This window comes from Alexandromys fortis, unplaced genomic scaffold (genome assembly GCF_014885135.2).
Source record: "Alexandromys fortis isolate MF-2015 unplaced genomic scaffold, M_Fortis_MF-2015_v1.1 scaffold_102, whole genome shotgun sequence".
In the NCBI taxonomy this organism is placed as follows: Eukaryota; Metazoa; Chordata; class Mammalia; order Rodentia; family Cricetidae; genus Alexandromys; species Alexandromys fortis.
The window spans coordinates 4324690-4345177 of record NW_026067984.1 but is presented as its reverse complement, the minus strand read 5'-3'; the positions used below and the strand labels follow the sequence as shown (position 1 = coordinate 4345177).

The 20488-nt window shown below is 43.1% G+C and overlaps 1 protein-coding gene across 7 annotated transcripts in view; it reads left to right on the top strand.

Annotated features, from left to right (window-relative positions):
• Positions 1 to 18912, top strand: part of Trim2 (tripartite motif containing 2) — a 112290-nt gene extending 93378 nt beyond the window's left edge. For all 7 annotated transcript variants that reach the window (XM_050158790.1, XM_050158782.1, XM_050158788.1 and 4 more), the window contains 6 exons: positions 1549 to 1652; positions 1961 to 2128; positions 8852 to 9020; positions 10484 to 10554; positions 12994 to 13134; positions 14208 to 18912. In XM_050158790.1, the coding sequence (XP_050014747.1) occupies positions 1549 to 1652; positions 1961 to 2128; positions 8852 to 9020; positions 10484 to 10554; positions 12994 to 13134; positions 14208 to 14360 (806 nt within the window). In that variant the 3' untranslated portion in view covers positions 14361 to 18912. The remainder of the gene's footprint in view (positions 1 to 1548; positions 1653 to 1960; positions 2129 to 8851; positions 9021 to 10483; positions 10555 to 12993; positions 13135 to 14207) is intronic.
• Positions 18913 to 20488: the final 1576 nt, after the last annotated feature.

Genomic DNA, 20488 nt, shown 5'->3' with positions numbered 1-20488 from the left:
CCAGCCGTGGCTTCCTCATCCGTACGGCCAGAAACCGACTCATCTTGTTTATCCTTTTCTTTCTTTTCATTTGTCTGTTTACTTGTTGTGAGCCTGGTTCTCACAGTTGTTGTCCAGGCTGGCTTTGAACTCGGGGTTCAAGCCATGGCTCGCTGGGGCTCCATTGGTCACCCCCAATGCCCCGCTCTCACACACCATTTGAAAAGCACGTTCACTCGTTCTATGTTTCATGCATTCTGCAAAGATCCTTGTGGACAAAGTGATACATTGGATGAAACGGTGGCTTCCTTCGTGATGCAGAACTTTATCTTTGGGGGTCTGAATCTTGCGGCGATTAGACACAGAAGACACAAACTTAAGAGGACCCCCGACGTTGTTACAAGGATGGCCACTGGGGTCTGTTGAAAACCAGCTGATCCCAAACTGTCCTGCTCAGCAGTTCTATTCTTGACTTGTTCTGGAGTTTTAGCCCTCACCAGTTTCACTCTTAAGCCCAGGTATGTTTCTGAAGAGTCAGCCTGAGCCTGACACCAGCCCAGCTCGGCATGCCGTCCTCCTCTTTCCTCGGTCACTATATGGATGATTAAAAGATATTAAACTGCTCTTTTAATATAAATTAAGTTGTAATTTATTTTTCTCACTAGGAATTGAAATTTAAGCTTTCTAAGTCAATTTTAGGTACTGTATCTGTTTCCATCCAATGGTATTCAGCATTTTTATTTCTTTTGAAATAAAAAGGGGTAATCATTAATATACCGATGGGACACTTATTTCCGTCCCTCCATCTCATTCGTCCTTGCAACCAAAGAGTCTAGTGGCCAAGTTGGATAGGTTTGACCTTAAGCCCAGGGCTGTGGAGACTAAGGCCAGGAACAAACTCAAGGCCAGTCAGAAAAAGAAACAGACAAAATTCAAGTAGGGTGAGGTATCAGGAATACACACAGCCACTGGAGTCGAAGTCCAGAGTCTTAGGGAAGAATGCAGAAGTGGGCCCAGCATGTGAGACCACACTGCTCACTCAGGACGTCTGTGACTTCAGTGTGGCTGATGGACGTGCTCAGAACGTCAACTGTCCAGGCATCCCCTGAGGGCCACCGAGTAGGAGAGTGAGATTCTGCCTGAACTCTAAAACGCACCCCGACTCTGGCTGAAGCTCCCTGGTTAGAATATTTTTATTATTTCTTTGTGAAAGCTGAATATATTTTAATTAATATTACATTGTCATATTAATTAATTATATCACTTTAATACTCAGCTACAAATTGATTAGAGAAAATTAGAATTTGATTGAAAATGATTTTGCAAAGACTTTATTGCTCTGAGAGAGAGGGTGAGTAGTCCATGGATTCAGTCATAGGAGACGTCCTCCTATCATCCCTCTCTGTATGTATCAAGGGCAGTGCAGAGTCTGTGGCCATGGGTGTCACCCTTACTGTGGGAAAGAAAAAAGACAATATATTCTCAGGCTACTTATGGAAGCTGAGACTGTTCTTTTCCTAATCCATTTCTCTGTAACTTAATTTCTGTGCTTTTCTCATTTATCCTTAGGTACCAAAGGAAGAAATAAAGGAGAATTCACAAACCTTCAGGGTGTAGCTGCATCCACGAGTGGAAAGATATTAATTGCAGATAGTAATAACCAGTGTGTGCAGGTATAGCTCTACGTGTGTTCCTCTGACTGCTTGTGTTGGCTAGAGATGGGTGTGTGCTTCTCTGTGTTAGAGTCAAGATAAATGGTATGGGGAAGAAACAAAAGGAATATGTAGACTTTTGTTTTTGTTTTCTTGTGTGCACATGTGTGCAAGCACGTGTGTGTGTGTGTGTGTGTGTGTGTGTGCATGGGACTTTCTTAAACAACACTGACATGTTCTGATGTACAGTGTATATGACAAATGCCTTTTCTTGCTCCGTGGATTTTTGTGCTAGTTCAGATTCTAATGAATCTAAATTCATTGCATAGATATTTTCCAATGATGGACAATTCAAAAGCCGCTTTGGCATCCGAGGACGATCACCTGGACAGCTACAGCGGCCCACGGGGGTAGCAGTGCACCCCAGTGGGGACATCATCATCGCAGATTATGACAACAAGTGGGTTAGCATTTTCTCCAATGATGGAAAGTTTAAGGTAAGAGTGACCACCATTTGGCCCCTAAATAGTAGAAAGAACAAAAAAAGTGGCATTAAATTATATTTTTCTTTGTTTAAATCCAATCCAATATTCCATAATTATTCATATGGAGTCCTCAATCTCAGTTTTATAAAATGAGAGTAGCTGTGATAATTTTATAAACTTGCTTTCTCATATGCATATAGATACATATACATGCACACACACCTATATAGTCTACATGTGATTTATTTTATAAAGCAATAGTTTGCTTGATTGCTTTAAAAAAATCATGCTTACTGGAAAACTATATTGGTTACTTCAATTTGATTCAGAAGAAACAAAGTCTCCTGCAAAGGGTTATAAAGTAGCAGTTTGTGATTCTCAATTAATTTTCAAACTGTCACAAAGTACATTTTACTTTCTCAGGTCTGTGGTGGAAGACACAGAAGAAACAACATGATAATGTACATTTCTCACCTTTAAAGCACACACATTGAATGTCAGTTGTACATTATTTGTTATAGCCTGAAAACGCAAGATTAAAGAATATCACATAGAACTAGGAAGGAAAAGGAAATGGAGGCTGTACAGCAATGGTGCCAGTTCCCCTCCATCCTGGGATCCTGTCATGTGATATGTGCTATTGCCTAGTGATGGCGCCAGTTCCCCTACACCCTGGGATCCTCTCATGTGTTATGTATGGTACCCTTCTAGCCCCTTTTTGCAAAATGTAAACATGGTGTCTCTTTTAGTCAGCTCTTTATTGCTGAGACAAATTGTCTAAGAAAATCGACTTAGGAACTATTTAGTTTGGTCCACAATTTTGCAGGTCTTCAGTCCACTGACACTTAGCTCATGTGCCTTGGTCCTGTGGCAAAGTGAAACACATGAGGGAGAGAGGAAAGCAGAGAGAAGAGGAAGCGATTGGGCTCCATGGCCTCCTTCAGGGATATGCCCCAATGACCTCCCTTCCTTCCCATTCTGGAATCTTGAAAGCGGATCTCACTCGGTCTCTGATTGAAAGCGTTTGAAGTCTTTGGGTTGCCCTGGTCATCTCATGATATTTACAAGATAATATTTATGAGATGAGTTACATGCGTTTTACTCTTAGATTAGAGGCCTTGTGTTATGTGGGGCAGTACCTTTTCAACCCACAGAAATAAAAGAAACATTGCATTATTGCACGTGGGTATTCAGTAGACCCTGAACTTTTTGTGCTGCTAGAAACCGCTCCATATAATGGTCCTTTGTCCAGAAAGTTCTCTCATCTTCCTGTATCTTCCAACACCCAAATCTGATGGCTCTGCTAGGAGCATGAGGAAAACCGGTAGCTTTCCTCTCAAAAGTCCTCATCTGGAGAAACCTACTTATATCTTTTCTCACACTCCAGCAAAAATGGTTATTGATCTGTACATGGGGAGCCCACACTGCAGCCGCTTCTGAAAACTGAGTTTTGCTAGCTAAGAGAGAGGGACTCCCTGATGGAGACGTTTCATGCTCATGACTTGATATTTCAATACTTGTAATAAATACTTGGAAGAACAGGTCTTAAAATTGGGCGCTGCTGGCAGTAAGTGCAGTCAACACTGTGAAGCACTTGTGCCCCCTAGAGGACAGGGGGAGGGATGTTCCCTACTGCACCTCGTTAAGACAGATGTTGATGAGAACCCATTAAGGTAAAGGAATAGCACAATGAAAGAATCTGAGTACTGTAAAAAAAAAAAGTTTACCCAGAAAACATGGCATGCACAATGCAACATAAGAAGGCAATTCTATTATCTGTGACGGCACGGGTGGAACTAGAAGGAATTATGTGTGGTGGCTTTCTTTTTAAATGAGAATAGCTCAAATAATCTAATATATTTGAATGTCTGGCTCCCAGTTGGTAGAACTGGCTGGGAAGGATTAGGAGGTACAGCCTTGTTGAGGAAGGTATTTCACAGGGGTGTGCTTCAAGATTTCAAAAGCCCACATCATTCCAGTTAGCACTTGCTCTCCCTTGTGGCTGTTGCTTCAACATGTGAGCTCTCAGTTGATGCTCCAGAATCATGCTTGCCTTCTGCCATGCTTGCCACCATGATGGTCATAGACTCACCCTCTAAAACTCTAAGCTGATGTGGGATGCTCTTCTGTATATGTGTTGCTTTTATTGGTTGATGAATAAATTTTTTGGCCAATGCGGGGAGGGAGGGGTGGCGGGAGGAGTTCACCAAGATGTGCAGGCTACAATGTAGCATCCAGACCCAGACATGCAGGTTACAATATAGCATCTAGACCCAGCCGTGAAGGCTACAATGTAGCATCTGGACCCAGCCATGAAGGCTACAATGTAGCATCTGGACCCAGCCATGAAGGCTACAATGTAGCATCTGGACCCAGAAATGAAGGCTACAATGTAGCATCCGGACCCAGACGTTCAGGCTACAATGTATTATCCGGACCCAGACGTGCAGGCTACAATGTAGCATCCAGAAATGATTGATTTTGCTTCTTTAATGGGACTTGGTGAAATCAACAGAGTAACTGACTTGCCTTCTACCACAGCACAGTCTTTGTATTTATTCCTATTTATCTCAGATGTGTAGCATCTTACTACCGTTTTTACAAACAGTCTTATAGTGTAATGTTTATCATTCTTTGCCCCCTTTACTGTTTTCTCTTTCGTCTTCCCTCATGTCTTATACCTTCTAACCCATTTGGGAGTCTTTGGTAATCAGAAATGAGCACAAATCTGGTGACCTTTATGACCACTGTATTCTAAAATGTCTTAGCTTTTCCCTCTTGAATTTGCAAGCCATTTGTTAGGTGTTTTCATTTGACTGTCTAATGACAAGCTCTGAGCTATGTTTCTTACTGTTCTAAGATGGCAAGGAAACACAGTGAGGTGAAACACATGGCTTCTTATTCAGCTTTGCCGAATTTAGTGCAGCTGAACTGGAAACAAAAGGAGGAGTGGGACATTTGGTTTCAGCTTTGAGTTGTGCTTGTTGATCTGCCCAGTCGGCATCCTATGGTAAAACCAAGATAATCCTTTGGCTTCTGTTTTCATTCTAGATAATTATCCACTTGCTATTATATGGTTGAGTCACTCTGAGTAACTACTGTTGTCTGTAATGTTAAGTAGTAGTCATATTAGGTAGTAATGAACAGGGTGCCAGCTCTCCTTTTGATCTGGCATGACACCTTCCTTTCAGACTTGAAAGCACGTGAGCGATTGCCGTCCGTGCCATTATGTTAGAGCCTCTTTGATCCTCGGGCTCCATTGCAGCGTCAGAATCAAACTTACACAAGCGGTTCCCTGGCCTAAGACGAAATGCTTCCTTTCAAAGTCCTTGTGTCTCTCTGCTCTAACGAGGTCACATCTGAATCTCTGTCATTTGTAAACTTGGAAGAACAAAGCCTCCCGTGAGAAGTCTTGCTTGGAGAAAGCTCCATTGCTGTATCAGGAAATTAAGAAAATATACATGGAGGCTGGAGAGACCATGATGAAGAGGCAATGGATGAAGGATTTGTTGTTCTTGTAGAGAACCCGGCACCCACATGTGCTGTCACTGCGGTTCTGGGGGCTCTGATGCCTTCTTCTGACCTCTTAAGTCACTAACCACACACATCAAGCACAGACACACAAGTCAGGAAGACACTCATACACATAAAGTAAAACAAATAAAGAACAAACTAAAGCGTTCACTGGGGCTCACAGATTTTCATCAGGTAGTGCTAAAATAGAGACAGAAAGGACTCTGGAGCAGAACATAGAAAATGTAATTGGTGGGGATTGATTTTTAATTTAAAAGACACTGCAAATAGGCTTTTAAAATGTGTACAAAAAAGTCTAAAATAAAAAATAAGAGTGTAGTAAGGAGGCCACTTGTTGGTTCCTGGCTGCTCATAACCAAAATAATCACCCAGAAACTATATTGATTAAACCACTACTTGGCCCATTAACTCTAACTTCTTATTGGCTAATTCTTACATCTTAATTTAATCCATCTCCATTAATCTGTGCATCACCACGAGGTCGTGGCACCAACAAAGTTTTAGCGCATCTGTCTCCTGCAAAAGGTCCATGGCTTCTCACTAACTCCTCCTCCTTTCTCCCAGCATTCAGTTTAGTTTTCCCTGCCTACCTCTATTCCCTGCACAGGCCCAAGACAGTTTATTAACCAATGGTATTCACGGCATACAGAGGGGAATTCCACACCATAAGAATTCCTCTTGCCTTCACTGACCCCACTTTTTAGGCTGAAGCCTCTGGTGTCTGACTTTTTCCCCCCAGAAGTCCAGTCTCCATGTGGGGTTGGTTCCAGGATCCTCCATGAACTCCAAGACCCAAGATTGTTCAAGGTTTCTCCTACAAAATGATACAGTTTGCCATTCACATCTATATACTTAATCATCTCTAGATTACTTACACCTGATACAATGTAAGTGCCTTGTAGATATTTATTGTGTTGTATTGTCTAGGGAACTGTAACAAGAAAAATGTCTGCATACATTCAGTAGAGATACAAGTGGGGTGTCCCCCCCCAATATCTTTGATATGAGATTGGTTGAAAGTCAACTTTCATTGACCTGTGGAGATCTTGTCTGCTGGACCTGGGATCTGAGGACCTGAAAGAATGGGGCAGACTACAGTCTAATACTGTAGACCATCTTGCTTTGGTTTCAGTATATTTTTATACATGAATAGAACAAAGCAGGCAATGTTCCAAAGAAGGTTGCTTCAGTTCTCAGAAGCATGATCAGAAAAATAGCTAGGCGATGGTGGTGCACGCGCCTTTGATCCCAGCACTCAGGAAGGCAAAGGTAGGCAGATCTCTGTGGGTTTGAGGCCAACCTGGTATACAGGGTGAGTTCCAGGACCGCCCAGAGATACACAGAGAAACTCTATCTTGAAAAACCAAAAGAGGAAAAAAAAAAAGGAAGGAAGGAAGAAAAGCATGTAAATAAACAACTTTAAGCACATACTAAATATTAACAGAGAAGCTCTTTCCTAGAACATTCTCAGGACAGAACAATTTAAACACTATTGCCTGGCGTGTTCTGTACATTATATCTGGGAAAGCACCAAAGCCAGGCAGAAGGCCATATCTAGATTCAGGGTCCACTGACCAGGTCGGTTCTATAACTGTGTTCTGATATCCAACAAGAATCAACATGTCTTATAAATTGATATAAATGTTTGTCACAGAAGGTGCATAAACCTGTCCAAGAGCAATCCAGGGCACGGAATGCGCCCGAGAGCAAAGGCCCTGCGTCTTTTTCTCTGAAGCCTCTCTCACGGTTCCCTAAGACATAGTTCACCATGGGTCATTCTTTTGACTGTGTTCCGACAGTTGAACCTATAACTGCAGAACTAAAGTATATGGAAGCATATGGTTGAGAAGAACTCTAATGCTTTGCTCCCCCTTATTAAATAAAAGCAACACACAGACAGAAGGCCCTCCCACACCAACTGTGAAAATTAGAGCATTTAGTCATGATTGGGCAGCTGGAGAGATGCCTCAGTCTGTAAAGTACTGTCTACGTAAGCATGGGAACCTGAGTTTTATCCCCAAAACACATGCTAAAAAAAAATACCAGGTGATAATGTGCGCTGGTGAGGCTAAGAAGGGAAGATCCCAGGGATCCCTGGCCTACCTCCTGCTTCTACTTCCCTGGTTTGCAAGCTGGAAGCCAATGAGAGACTCTGCCTCAAAACACGAGGTCTCCTGGTGAACAACACCCAAAGTTGACCTCTGGCTTCCACACACACGTACCACACACATACATTTATTTACCTTCCCACATAATACATACACACATGTGCAGATAGTACGTTAGCTTACAAGTAATTCTAGACTTTTGTTTTTTAACGTGGTAAACAAATATGTGTCAGGTACTACTTATATGTCAGTAAGTGTGGGCGGCTTTGAGCACGCAGTGCTAGTCGGGACAGATGTGACTTCCAACCACGTAGAGCTCAAGTCTAGTAAGGTTTAATGCACATGCCTGAGATTTTAGTGCTGAGTGTCATATATAATAGCAGTAGTGATGGTCTCCATTTGGTGACTGCTTGCTTTGCTTACACTGAATCTTTGACACTATTTTACTTACCATTTGCTCCTAAAGTAACATGGGATGTTATTAAAGTTGCTTCTTAAAACATCCTAGAAAAAATATAAGGAATCCTAAGGTTAAAAGAAAATGAGTGAATCTGTCAGTGCGACTTCAGATGTGCTGACAGCAAGCGGCAGGGGTGAAGTGTCTTTCTCTAGACCCTGCGGTCTCTCATCAATTGTCCATTCAGAAGGGCACTGTGGCCCAATTTTGGTGGCAAATACTTCTTAAGAATAAGGTTTTATGGGCTGGAGAGATGGCTCAGTGGTTAAGAGCATTGCCTGCTCTTCCAAGGTCCTGAGTTCAATTCCCAGCAACCACATGGTGGCTCACAACCATCTGTAATAAGGTCTGGTGCCCTCTTCTGGCCTGCAGGCATACACCCAGATAGACTATTGTATACATAACAAATCAATCAATAAATATTTTAAAAAAAAAGAATAAGGTTTTATGTAAATGCCAATAACAGATGCTGAATATGGCAGGGCCAGTTTTCTGGGACAGAGATACCATTGTTCCATGTGGTACCCAGAACATTCCAGCAAATGGCTTTCTAAGACAACTACCTGGCTTCAGGTTGGCTCTGTAATGCTTTGAACATCCATGTCTATACTCAGTTCCTGGACTTGTTTCCAACAGACAAAAATCGGATCGGGAAAACTGATGGGACCTAAAGGAGTTTCTGTGGACCGCAACGGACACATTATTGTGGTGGACAACAAGGCTTGCTGCGTGTTCATCTTCCAGCCGAATGGGAAGATAGTCACCAGGTTTGGTAGCCGAGGCAATGGCGACAGGCAGTTTGCAGGTACACTCGACGGTAATATGTAAACTCCCTCTTTTATGCCTCTTCCGCTCATGTTTGCATGTCTGAGCATGTTGAAGGCGCCCCATCCCCAGTGTGCGTGCTGGCTTTGGGGGACAGTGTTGGGGGTGGGAGCAAAGCGGAAGCCGTCCTGAGAAGGCTAGGTTGAAAGGGCAACCTTTGTATGGTTTTTACTGATGGCTCACACAGCAGACATCAAATTTTCAAATATGCATATTAAGTAAAACAGTGCCTTTTAAAATAAAATATTTTTTAAAAAATCCCACAAGTGTCAAGAGCAATGAGTAGCTGTTTCCAAGAGCAATGAGTAGCTGTTTCCCGTGGACGCAGTTTTACTGAGGAGCCTGGGGAAGGCATTGATCTCACCTTTGTAGTTTAGCATACAAGAACAGGGGTGTAGGGCATTTGCTTAGAGCAGCGAAGGCAATCTGTTTTACTTTGCTCTGGGCAACTTTGCAATCACAAGCTTGTTAGGATGCGCACATCTGCAGGAAAAGGTTGAGCACAGCCCATTGGTTTCCTTTAAAAGGTTGCCTGGGGGGATTTAGCATTAACTGGCATCTTCTCTTTCTGTGGTTATTCTCTCACTCTTTGTCTGGCCCAGATTCTCAGCAGTCACTCAGGGCTATAAAACGCAGAACTTCTGCTCAGTCTTTTCAGTAGAAAAATTATACTTTGGAGCCTCTTTCCCAGAGCTGAGAATGATAACGCTCTCTTTGTAGGACTCCATCACCTCCACTTAGAAAAAAGGAAGAGGTAGTGGGTGTGGCTTACAGAGGGTGGTACAGAGAAAGGCCAGGACTCCACTCTTCTGTGCGCACTGGGGGAGAGGCCAGATCACACAGCCCCAAGTTTAGAAAGTGCAGAATCCAGCTTGTCTGGAGCTAGATGTCTGGCTGAGTGATTGTCTGTGAGCTGGGCCTCTGGTCCTTTGCCCTTTCTTCATTAATTAAGTCAACGTGTTGCCCGTGTGCAGTGTGATTGTGTGTGCTGTGTGGCGGCGCGTGATGTGTTACCCATGTGCTGTGTGGTGGTGTGTGCTGTGTTGCCCGTGTGCTGTGTGGTGGTGTGTGCTATGTTACCTGTGTGCTGTGTGGAGGCATGTGCTGCATTGCCCGTGTGCTGTGTTGCCCGTGTGCTGTGTTGCCCTTGTGCTGTGTTACCCGTGTGCTGTGCGGCCGTGCCTGCTGTGTTACCCGTGTGCTGTGTGGTGGTGTGTGCTGTGTTGCCCGTGTGCTGTGTGATGGTGTGTGCTATGTTACCTGTGTGCTGTGTGGAGGCATGTGCTGCGTTGCCCATGTGCTGTGTTGCCCGTGTCCTGTGTTACCCGTGTGCTGTGTTACCCGTGTGCGCTGTGGTGGAGCGTGCTGTGTTGCCCGTGTGCTGTGCCCCATGCATCGTCACCGCTGGGACCCTCATGTGTTCTCCCCCTCATTCTGTTGCAGGTCCCCATTTCGCAGCTGTGAATAGCAATAACGAGATCATCGTTACAGATTTCCATAATCATTCCGTCAAGGTACGATCAGCATGCCCGTTGTAGCTCTGAACTGCTTTTGCAGAGAAAGTGGTCTGGCTGGAAATGCTTATCGTGTTCCAGGTGCCGGGTTCAGGCCCCTGCACTAAGGTGGAGGAACCACAATTATGACAGTTAGGGGAAACTTTGAAGTGGGGGTGATAGCCAGCATGAGCAGGATTGCGAGATCAGGAAAGAATTAATGCCAATATTATTAAACAGCAACTCCATCCACGTACAAAACGCAAAGCCATAAAATTATTTCAGCCCTTAGAATGTGTTCTTCTGAGAAATGTGTGAGTAACTAGGTGCCATTAGGGGGAAAGCAGGAAAGATAGGATGTTTGCATCCATTAAAGTTCCAGAAGGGATGGTCTCAGGGTGTAGAGATGCTATTTCAACTGTTCGGGCTCACTTTTCATCGTAAGAACATCATAGCAATTTATTTTATTTTTTTCTCTCTGATAGCTGTTGCAGAGAACGCATGGGTTTTGTTTCCCATGTTACAGCTGTTAGTAGTATCAGGTGATTCTTGCTTAGTAAACATAAAAACCATAAGTCAGAGTTCCTTCCTTCCTTCCTTCCTTCCTCCCTCCCTCCCTCCCTTCCATCTCTCCCTCCCTCCTCCTTCCCTTCCCCCCCTCCCTTCCTTTCTCCTCCCTCCCTTCCCCCTCCCTCCTCCCTCCCTTCCCCCTCCCTCCCTCAGTCCCTCCCTCCTCCCTCCCTTCCCCCTCCCTCCCTCGGTCCCTCCCTCCTTCCTTTCTTCCTTCCTTCCTTTCTTTCAAAGCTACCAGTGTTATTCAGGGATATGCTGTAAGACCCCTAGTGGATACCAAGTCACAAATAGCCACAAATAGTCTAGATTCTAAGATGCTGTGTTTTCTTCTGCATACATACTTAACTATAGTTTAATTCCTAGAAACGACACCAAAAGCAGTCATATCAGCTTTCTGATGTGTTAAAATGTTGGAGAATAACAACTCCAAGCAAAGCTTTCTTTTTGTTCGCGGTCTCAGGGTTTCAGTCATAATTACTTGCAGAAAAAAAGAGAAAGAGAGGCTGAGACAGAGCCTGGGGAGGAGTTATTCCTCCAAGAACACATCTTGGTGATGGTGACCTACCTCATCCAGACAGGTTACGCTGCCTTCAATCTCGGCCACTCACTACTAGTCGGTTCAGCCACGAGCCCGTCAGTAAACAATCCATTGATGAGGTCAGAGCCTTAGAACTCACTCACATCCTAGAAAGTCTACCTCTGAGCATCCCTGTATTTGGGGCCCGGACCTTCAACACATGTAGCCATGGAGACACATTTCAGATACAAAGGCAACAACTAACCATGATAACTAATTATAAAGTGGATCAATTGTAACAGCATCCTGCTGCAGGCGTTAACTTGAAACTGTGCCTTTTTTTTTCTGGAATTTCCTACTTACTTTCCTGCCGTGGTTACAGGCAGCTAGGACCGAGGAAAGTAAAATGCAGAGGGGCAGAGATCCCTGCAAGGATTTTGTTTTAATCATGAGACAACTAAGCCAGGTAGGCATAGTAACTGACTGACCAATCATAGCAGGCATCAGAGAGATTTCCTTCAGAGTTCTTCATTCTGCACTTAGAATAACCTCTGTTGCTTCTTTGGTTCTTCTTCTTCCTTTTTAATGTATGAGTGATCTATCTGCAGGCCAGAAGAGGACACAGGTGGTCGTGAGCCACTATGTGGGTGCTGGGAATTGAACTCAGATCTTCTGGAAGCACAGTCAGTGCTCTTAACCTCTGAGCCATCTCTCCAGCCCTGCCTCTGTTGGTTCTAATCACGGTGGCCTTAGAATTTATAACTAAAATTTAAATTTCTCTGTTTTAACTAAAGTACCGTCTGAAGCAAATAAAACAGTCCTTGTCTGTCCTTCGCCCACGGCCACTGTATATTTCTGTACACATTGGCACACATAATGCATTCTAAGTACGGCACTCAGCCCTACTGCTCTTATTGTGTTGATACAGTAAAATGATAATAAATCCTGAATATTTGGCTTAACAAAATCCTGATCCAAACTGAATGACAATCCACCCTATAGAGATGTAGTCTCAATTCCTGAATTTTTCTTTATTCAGTAAATATAGCTACTTATTTGAAGATAGGATAACATTTAGTATTAGTATTTTTAAAAAAAAATTTCAGCTCTATTTATAACATCTTATATTCTTATAATGTTTTGTAATTTATAAAAAAAATTAATACAGGTATTTCATTTCATAATCGGCTGTAAATGGCAGAAAAAAGAATTTGGCAATCACAGTGATGGGAGTCTAGTCTATAGACCACTTTTCTAGGCTTCTCAAGTCACAGGACTTGTTATAAATAACTTGCTCAGACAGCCATCTCTTAAACACTGTGGTTGGGTCAGCTATTGGCAATAAAAGAGTCTTTCAATATTTCACACAGGTATTTAACCAGGAAGGAGAATTCATGCTGAAGTTTGGCTCGAACGGAGAAGGCAATGGACAGTTTAACGCGCCGACAGGTGTAGCCGTGGATTCGAACGGAAACATCATTGTGGCGGACTGGGGCAACAGCAGGATCCAGGTAGAGCACGGGGCTGACGCGGCTGACAGCGGAAAGCTGTCCGTCCTCCTCGGTTCCGTCAGGACACCACAGCTAATCTCCTGTGAGCCCGGGACACTCTAAGTGGAAAGCTAGACAGAAGGGGACGTCGTTAGCATAGAGTTCTCTAATGCAAAAGTTATTGATGTATTTAATTTTTCGGTTTGAATATTGTTTTCCTCAGACCCCTAAAGGGCTCACAGGTAGGATTCAAGAGAGTTATTGAAGAAAAGAGTATCACATGGGTGATTTACTAATCTGAACATGAAGACTCAGTTCCCTTCATTGTGAACACAGGCAGAAAGCAGTAATTTTAGTAAAACCTCTGACTGCCACTAAAAAAAACCACACACACCACACACACTCATACGCACAAACACACACCACACACATACTACACACACACTACACACACATACACTCACACACACAAACAGCATACACTATACACCACACACACTACATACCACACACACTCACACATACTACACACTTACACATACCACACACACTACACACACTCACACACACACTACACACCACACACACTCACACATACTACACACACACACTCACACACACACTACATACCACACACACTCTCACACACTACACACACACACTCACACATACCACACACACCACATACATACTCACACCCTCACACATCACACACACATACACACACTGCACACACACCACACATACTCACATACACATACACATTCACACACTATACTCACATACACCACACACTACACTCATACAGTCACACACACCACACACACACATTACACTCACAACCTCCCATGTTGAGGAAGAATTACACCGCCTTCCCCCCAACTAATCTTGTCAGGAAATATACTTATGGATGTTTCCAGAAGCCTTCTCATAGCTGTTTCCAGATCCTGCCAAATCAACAAGCAAGGTTAACTATTGAATATCATGTGTGTGAGGCAGCCCGGACAAACCCAGAAGGCTCTTTACATACTTTTTAAATACATGTTCTGCATCGTATGTAACTTCCATGACGCTCCTATTTTATGTGTGTGCAGGTTTTTGATGGGAGTGGATCATTTTTGTCCTACATCAACACGTCGGCTGACCCCCTCTACGGCCCCCAAGGCCTGGCCCTCACTTCAGACGGCCATGTCGTGGTTGCAGACTCTGGGAACCACTGTTTCAAGGTCTATCGGTACTTACAGTGACAGCGGACAGCCCTGCCCTGAGGTCTTGCACTAGAAACTGGAAAGGAGTTTTCCATGTGGGACCAGATTACCATGGGACTTTTCACACTAGGAGGAACCTTTGGTAAACTTTCCAAGGTTATTTCTGAATGTAACAATTTCCTTAAGAACTGCTTATCCAATTTCCGTAATTCACTTTTAGCATTTAAAAAAAGAATCTCTTCTATTGAATCTGCACAAACTGCAAAGTTTTACACCTGGGAACTATGGCTCATAGGACAGGGATTTATGTAGTTAAACTAATTTTGCAAATCAGACATTAAAAATAATTAGCGTATCTTTTGCCCGGTGAATGAATGGTAGCCTTTGCATCGAGCTTCCAAGAACAAAACTTGTAGTTATCTATTTTATTTAAATTCGGTCATGAGACCAAGGGACCTTTTAACCTCACTTTTACAGTAGATGTTATTTCTCTGGTGACATTTTTGTTCTTTTTCGATTGTCAACAACCACATATAATTACTTTAGAAAAATCTAAGGCTGTCTTGCAAGATCTTCCCAGCTCTGACTCAGGGTCCTCTTGAGTTGAGCCCATCAGAATCAATGCAAATTTCCCAACCTTTCGGGGTTCGATCAAAGATCTTTTCCGTGTGTTCTCCTCACCTTCTCTTTCTATTCACCTTGCATCAGAAAATGAAATGCGTTTTCAGGAAAACCTGGAATTCCCGATGCTTTGGAAGGCATAGGGGGACCCTTTGGTTGTTAGCTTCAGATCAACACACTGGAAAGCAATCAGGAGAACTCACGTTCATGTGTTCACGTCTTTCCTCTTCCACATCATGGAAGCGAAAGCTTTACCTCCTGCAGAATGTCAGCACATGTAGTCGGACACCGGTGTCCTAGGACAGAGAGGACGGAGGACGGATGGTGTCAACCAAAGGCATGTGGTTGATTCACGGTCTCCCCTTAGAGAGCAAGTGTTACCAAAGTTGTGTTGAGCATTACAGGTATGGGCATGTCATGGTTGTTTATCATTGTCTAATGAACAGTAGAGGCGTTAAGGGACAAGTATACATGGTTAGGGTAAGATAGAATGTATTATAAATATTATATATATAAATACATACGTATAGCCGAATCCTTGCTGTGTGGAAATAGTCAGCACTCGGAAAGACAGAAGCACCGCCCAGCCAGCCTCCAGCTCATTCCCCGGCTGCTGCAGTTGAAGACATCGTCCTGGAGGGGGCGCTCCAGCAGGCTCGCCTGTTGCCGTTTTTTCCGGCTTGATGCGGATGCCTGACTTCCAGGCAGCGAACGGCTTTCTGTTTTCAAGACAAAGAGGAAGAAAGAAAAAAGAAAAAAGGCGTCTTTAAACGATGGGTTTGAGTTACCTTTCACCTACGTACAAATGCATTATAAGGAACATTACCTGTCACGGATACTGTGAAATTAGACGAGGTGTGTTTCCACTGTTGTTTGATTTTTCTACTCAGTTCTGCCAAATAGGAAAACCGTGTTTGACGCGTTTGATGATGACTTTGGGATTTCTCTCGTTGAAAGCACCTTAGATCCACACTTTGAGGAAACACTTCCCTTAGAAGTATATGCTGGTGTTTATGGCTTATTATCTTAAAGTCCTAATGGTCTCCATACAGGAGCGTTCAAAAATTTGGAAGGAAAATCTGGCTACGTCCAATGGTTGATTTAATTTATTATGCCCAAATCAACATCTGGAGGAAAACACTTCATTTTCAGGAGATTTACATTGGGTGTAGCTTATTATTATTTCAGTTCTGTGGGGTTTTAAAATAGCCAAGCCTGTCTGTGATAGACATAAGATTAAATATGCTTCAGAGTGATAAACTAAGATGGCTTCTGAATATCATGAAATATGCCTTTGACTTTATGTTTTGATTTTTTTTTTTTTTTTTTTTTTTTTTTTTTGGTTTGGTGCTAGGCATGGACCCCATGGCCTCAGACATGCTAAGCAAGAGCCCCCTATACTGGGCTGTTCTTGTAGCCCATTCATTATGAATGTCAATATTTGTGTCTACAGACTTCCTACTGGGGCCAGGGCATCTGGGCACTGGGATCTGAGGGATGCTTGGAAGAGACAGGCATCTCGGCCCTTCTACAGCTTATATTCTGTAAGGGGATTTCTGCTGTGCTGTTTATTAATAGTCTGCCTGCAGGATTATTTCTGGGCTGTTTAAAAGAAACTTTTTAAAAATGAGTGAATTAATTTTAGTTAATTTTCACAGGAAGAAAACAATTTTTTTTTAAATTTGCCACAGGCCATTTTTGTTGTTGTTGTTTTGTTTCTTAGAATGGAATCCAGGCCCCAGACATGCAGGCACATGCTCTACAACTGATGGGTGCCTTCAGATTGCAACTATTAATTTGAAAATGAATTTAATGAATGAGTTCTTTTTGTACAACACTGAGACATTTGTGAACTGAGAAATTAACTCATAAACCAATCAGTCCATATATAAAATATCTTATCAGGCTCAGTATCTTAATAGGAAATAATACAAATTAAGGGTTTTTTTAATTAATTTATTTTATTTTATTTTATTTTTTTTTTTGAGACAGGGTTTCTCTGTACAATAGTCCTGGGTGTCCTGGAACTTGTCTTGTAGACCAAATTGGCCCCGAACTCACTGAGATCCTCCTGTTCTGCCTCCCAAGTGCTGGGATCAAAAGCATGGGATCAACCACTGCTACCCTGCTGAGGTTTTTTGTTTGCTTTGCTTTGTTTTGTTTTCTTAACACATGAATAATGGTACAAACTGGAATGAAAAAAATCATTTAATTTATATTTTGTCTGCCATCAGCTACTAAAACCCCTGCTATGGGCACTGCAGGAAACACTACGTTCTACACTTGGGTATATGTGCACAGTTACTGTATTTCTTCGTGGTAAGCATATTTTGGGGCGGGCGGAAAGTGGCTGCTGCTAAGATACAAATAGACAAAAACTAAATGAAATCTTGTCTCATTTGATGGGAATGGTTCCTGGTAAACTTAAGAAGGATTTTTTTATAAGTAAGTGGCTCTTTTGGTTCTAGGCTACTGTGATTGTTTATCTTTGTCCGCTGTATAGAACGAGTCACTCATGATACTACGTAGCACTGAGAAAGTAAGCATTCGAATTTCCCTTGGGCACTAAGGGCAAAATACCTCCAGTTAGGTTTTATAAGTTAATGACAGTGTGTCTTCTCTCGTAAACCTCCCCTGCTGGACACGGGGCGGTAGGAAGTCTCCTGACCAACCAGAAACACACTAACGAGGAAGCCTTTCTGACTCTTGGCCATTTTCTTAATGATGTGTAAGGTTTTGATGACACTTTAGTCTCCATGACTAAACAAGCCCGAGTTTCCTGCACTTGACAAAACTGGAGGCAATAAGTATGCCTGGTCCATGCAGCTGCTGGACACCTGCTCCCACTCATGTACAGGGTATGTATGTCCTCACAGGGAATGAACTGGACGAGCAGTATGCCACCAGGGTTAGCAGAATTGCTTTGGTAATACCTACAGAGGAAACGAGAGAGCAGATCAGCACCGGGCTATCTGTAGATCACGTCAATCGGGAAAAGTCTCTGTGTGCGTCTGGACTCCACAGCGTTCTCTCTGCTCACCAGCTTCTGACGAGGGAAGAGGGACTCTCCAAGTAGGATAAAATTGAAGCTTTCTGATGCAAACCTTAGCTAATCTCCCTTACAATCGGAAAGTCCTAATACTGTTACTTTCTGTAAGCGTTGCAGGGTCTTAAAATTTACAGTTATTTTAATATTTTTGATAACTAGGAATCTAGCATTGCCATAAAGGAAACTAAGTGCCCATTAAAAATTTGTCTGGTATAAACAGATGCTCTTTTGGTTTTGCTTTAAACGACAGTGAGCGACACATCGCGGCGCTAGTCTTCAAAATGCTTTCCAGTGATGAACTGTGTGGTAGCTGATCGCGTGGTCTGTCTGTGGAGAGTGTATGGCTGCTACTCATCGGTACCCTAGAAGAGATTAACAATCAGCTGTGTCGTTCCAATGAATGTACAGCACTTCTATTAACGGTTGAAAGCAACGCGGCCTTAACCTCGACGCTTTTGCTTTACGACCTGGGGTATTGTGTCAGCGACCAAGGGTGCCCTCCCGACATTATCATTCCCAGCCGAGCAGCCTTCCGAGCCCGCCCACGGGTAGGGAGGTTGTTTGTTTCCTTTTCGTTCCTATGAAGGTTTTGTACATTCCGCCTTTACAGATCTGTCTCACACATTCTGTGTATAGAACGCTGGTCTCGTGTTCTTTGCCATCAATTATTGCTATAACCTCCTCATATGTTCTTTTCATGGGTCGAAATGCCGACTGCCTATTTACACGGAAGAATGGACACTGTGCATCAGTGTGTTTGGATGTTCGTAGCTACATACGTGCCACAGTATTTTGGATGCTTTAGTCTAATAAAACTTTAAATTAATTCTGTCTTGAAACATAGGAGAAACAAGGTTTCGTGTGTATATCGTTACCATGCACAGAAATCTCAAATCATTATAATAAAGCTTGTTTTCTCCATTTTCAGACTGAACATTCATTTAACAGATTGCTCCCTGTGTGGAGGGGACTGGGGGCTGTTCTGTACCGTGTAGGAGACTGCAACACCTTGACTAAACTGTTGGGCTAGAGATAAAGGAAAAAAGCTGACTGCTGTTTTTGTTGGTTGTGTTGCCGACTACGTGGTAGTATGAAATTGGAGCTAGGGAAATCCTGACCCAATGGGCAGTGTCTTTATAATCTTCAAAGGGTTTTAAGATGAGATGGCCTTTTCCTGGTCATGGCAGACACTACTATGGGTCAGTGAATCAAGAAGGACCTCACTACAAGTATTATTTCTTGGAACCGAGAATTTATTTACACAGAGTTCATCACAGTAAACGTCTCTGTATTCTATCGAGCTCCTGGATATATACTTCTAACCACAGAACCATCTAGAATACATCGAGCAGTGCTCGCGGAGGCCAGTGTCCGGGAGCTTGATAGTGTGCACACGCCTAATCTTCTCAAAGAAGCTGTTTACCACAGTCCTGGAATTTAAGAAAACACTTCTCAAACAATGCCTCTGTGTGCAACATCCAAGTTGTCATATTCAAAGTTTTCTATTTCAACAGATTGGAACTCAGAAAGAGGTGGCCAAAGTTAGTCTTAAAAGGAGAGAGAAAGCAACAGAAATTAGAATAAGGGCCTAAATTGACATCCCTGGCTGCTGATTACATAATAATATTATTTTATTAATCTCCACCTCTGTTCTTCACTTTTTTATTATTGTTCTTTTGGTTATTTTGAGGCAAGGTCTTTTGATATTGCTCTGGCTAGCCTGGAATTCATGTAGATCAGGCTGGCTTCGAGCTTGCACCGGGGTTCCTGCATCCCAGCTGTGACTTTTCCTCTCCTCCAAGCAGGTACCATGGCCATCAAGGGCTCCTTGGTGTCTATCAGACTTAAAGAGAAGCACCTCCCATCATCCGGTACCTCGGTCTGTTCACTTGGACCACATCTCACACTTTCCAGAGCAGTAGGATCCAGTGAAAGCTGTGGTTTCTCCTGGCGGAATTGAGGCGGTAGGACAGGTAGACAGGCGTTCAGTCTTTGACCACCGTACCGTCCTTATGCCTCTCTGTAGTGCATGCATATGCACTACATGTGTGTAGCATGCACAGCACGCTAGAGTTCCCACAGTGGAAGGGCTACAAAGATGAGCAACGGAACCTGTGCCACTCAGGAGCTCACGGTTGATGAAACAGACCTAGACTTAGTAGTGTTACACATACACACTTGTAAGTGCTGTTACACTTACACGCTAGCAAGTATGCTGTGACCAACAGAATACCCAGGTACTGTTCTAGTTGTTAGGGGATAGCAAAAGCCCGGGATATGGCAAGTAGGTTTTGATGATGCATACTTACTCTGTGCCAGTTCTCCTTTGTAGGAGCTTTGGACGTTTTTGATACTCACCTTTATCCCGTCATATGAAACTACTATTTTAATGAAACCCAGAGAGACAGATTCACCAGTAGTTGTTACGAATAATTTAGAAAGCTCCCATTTACTCTCTGCCAAAGTTCTTAGAATACTTAGGATTCACCAACAGTAC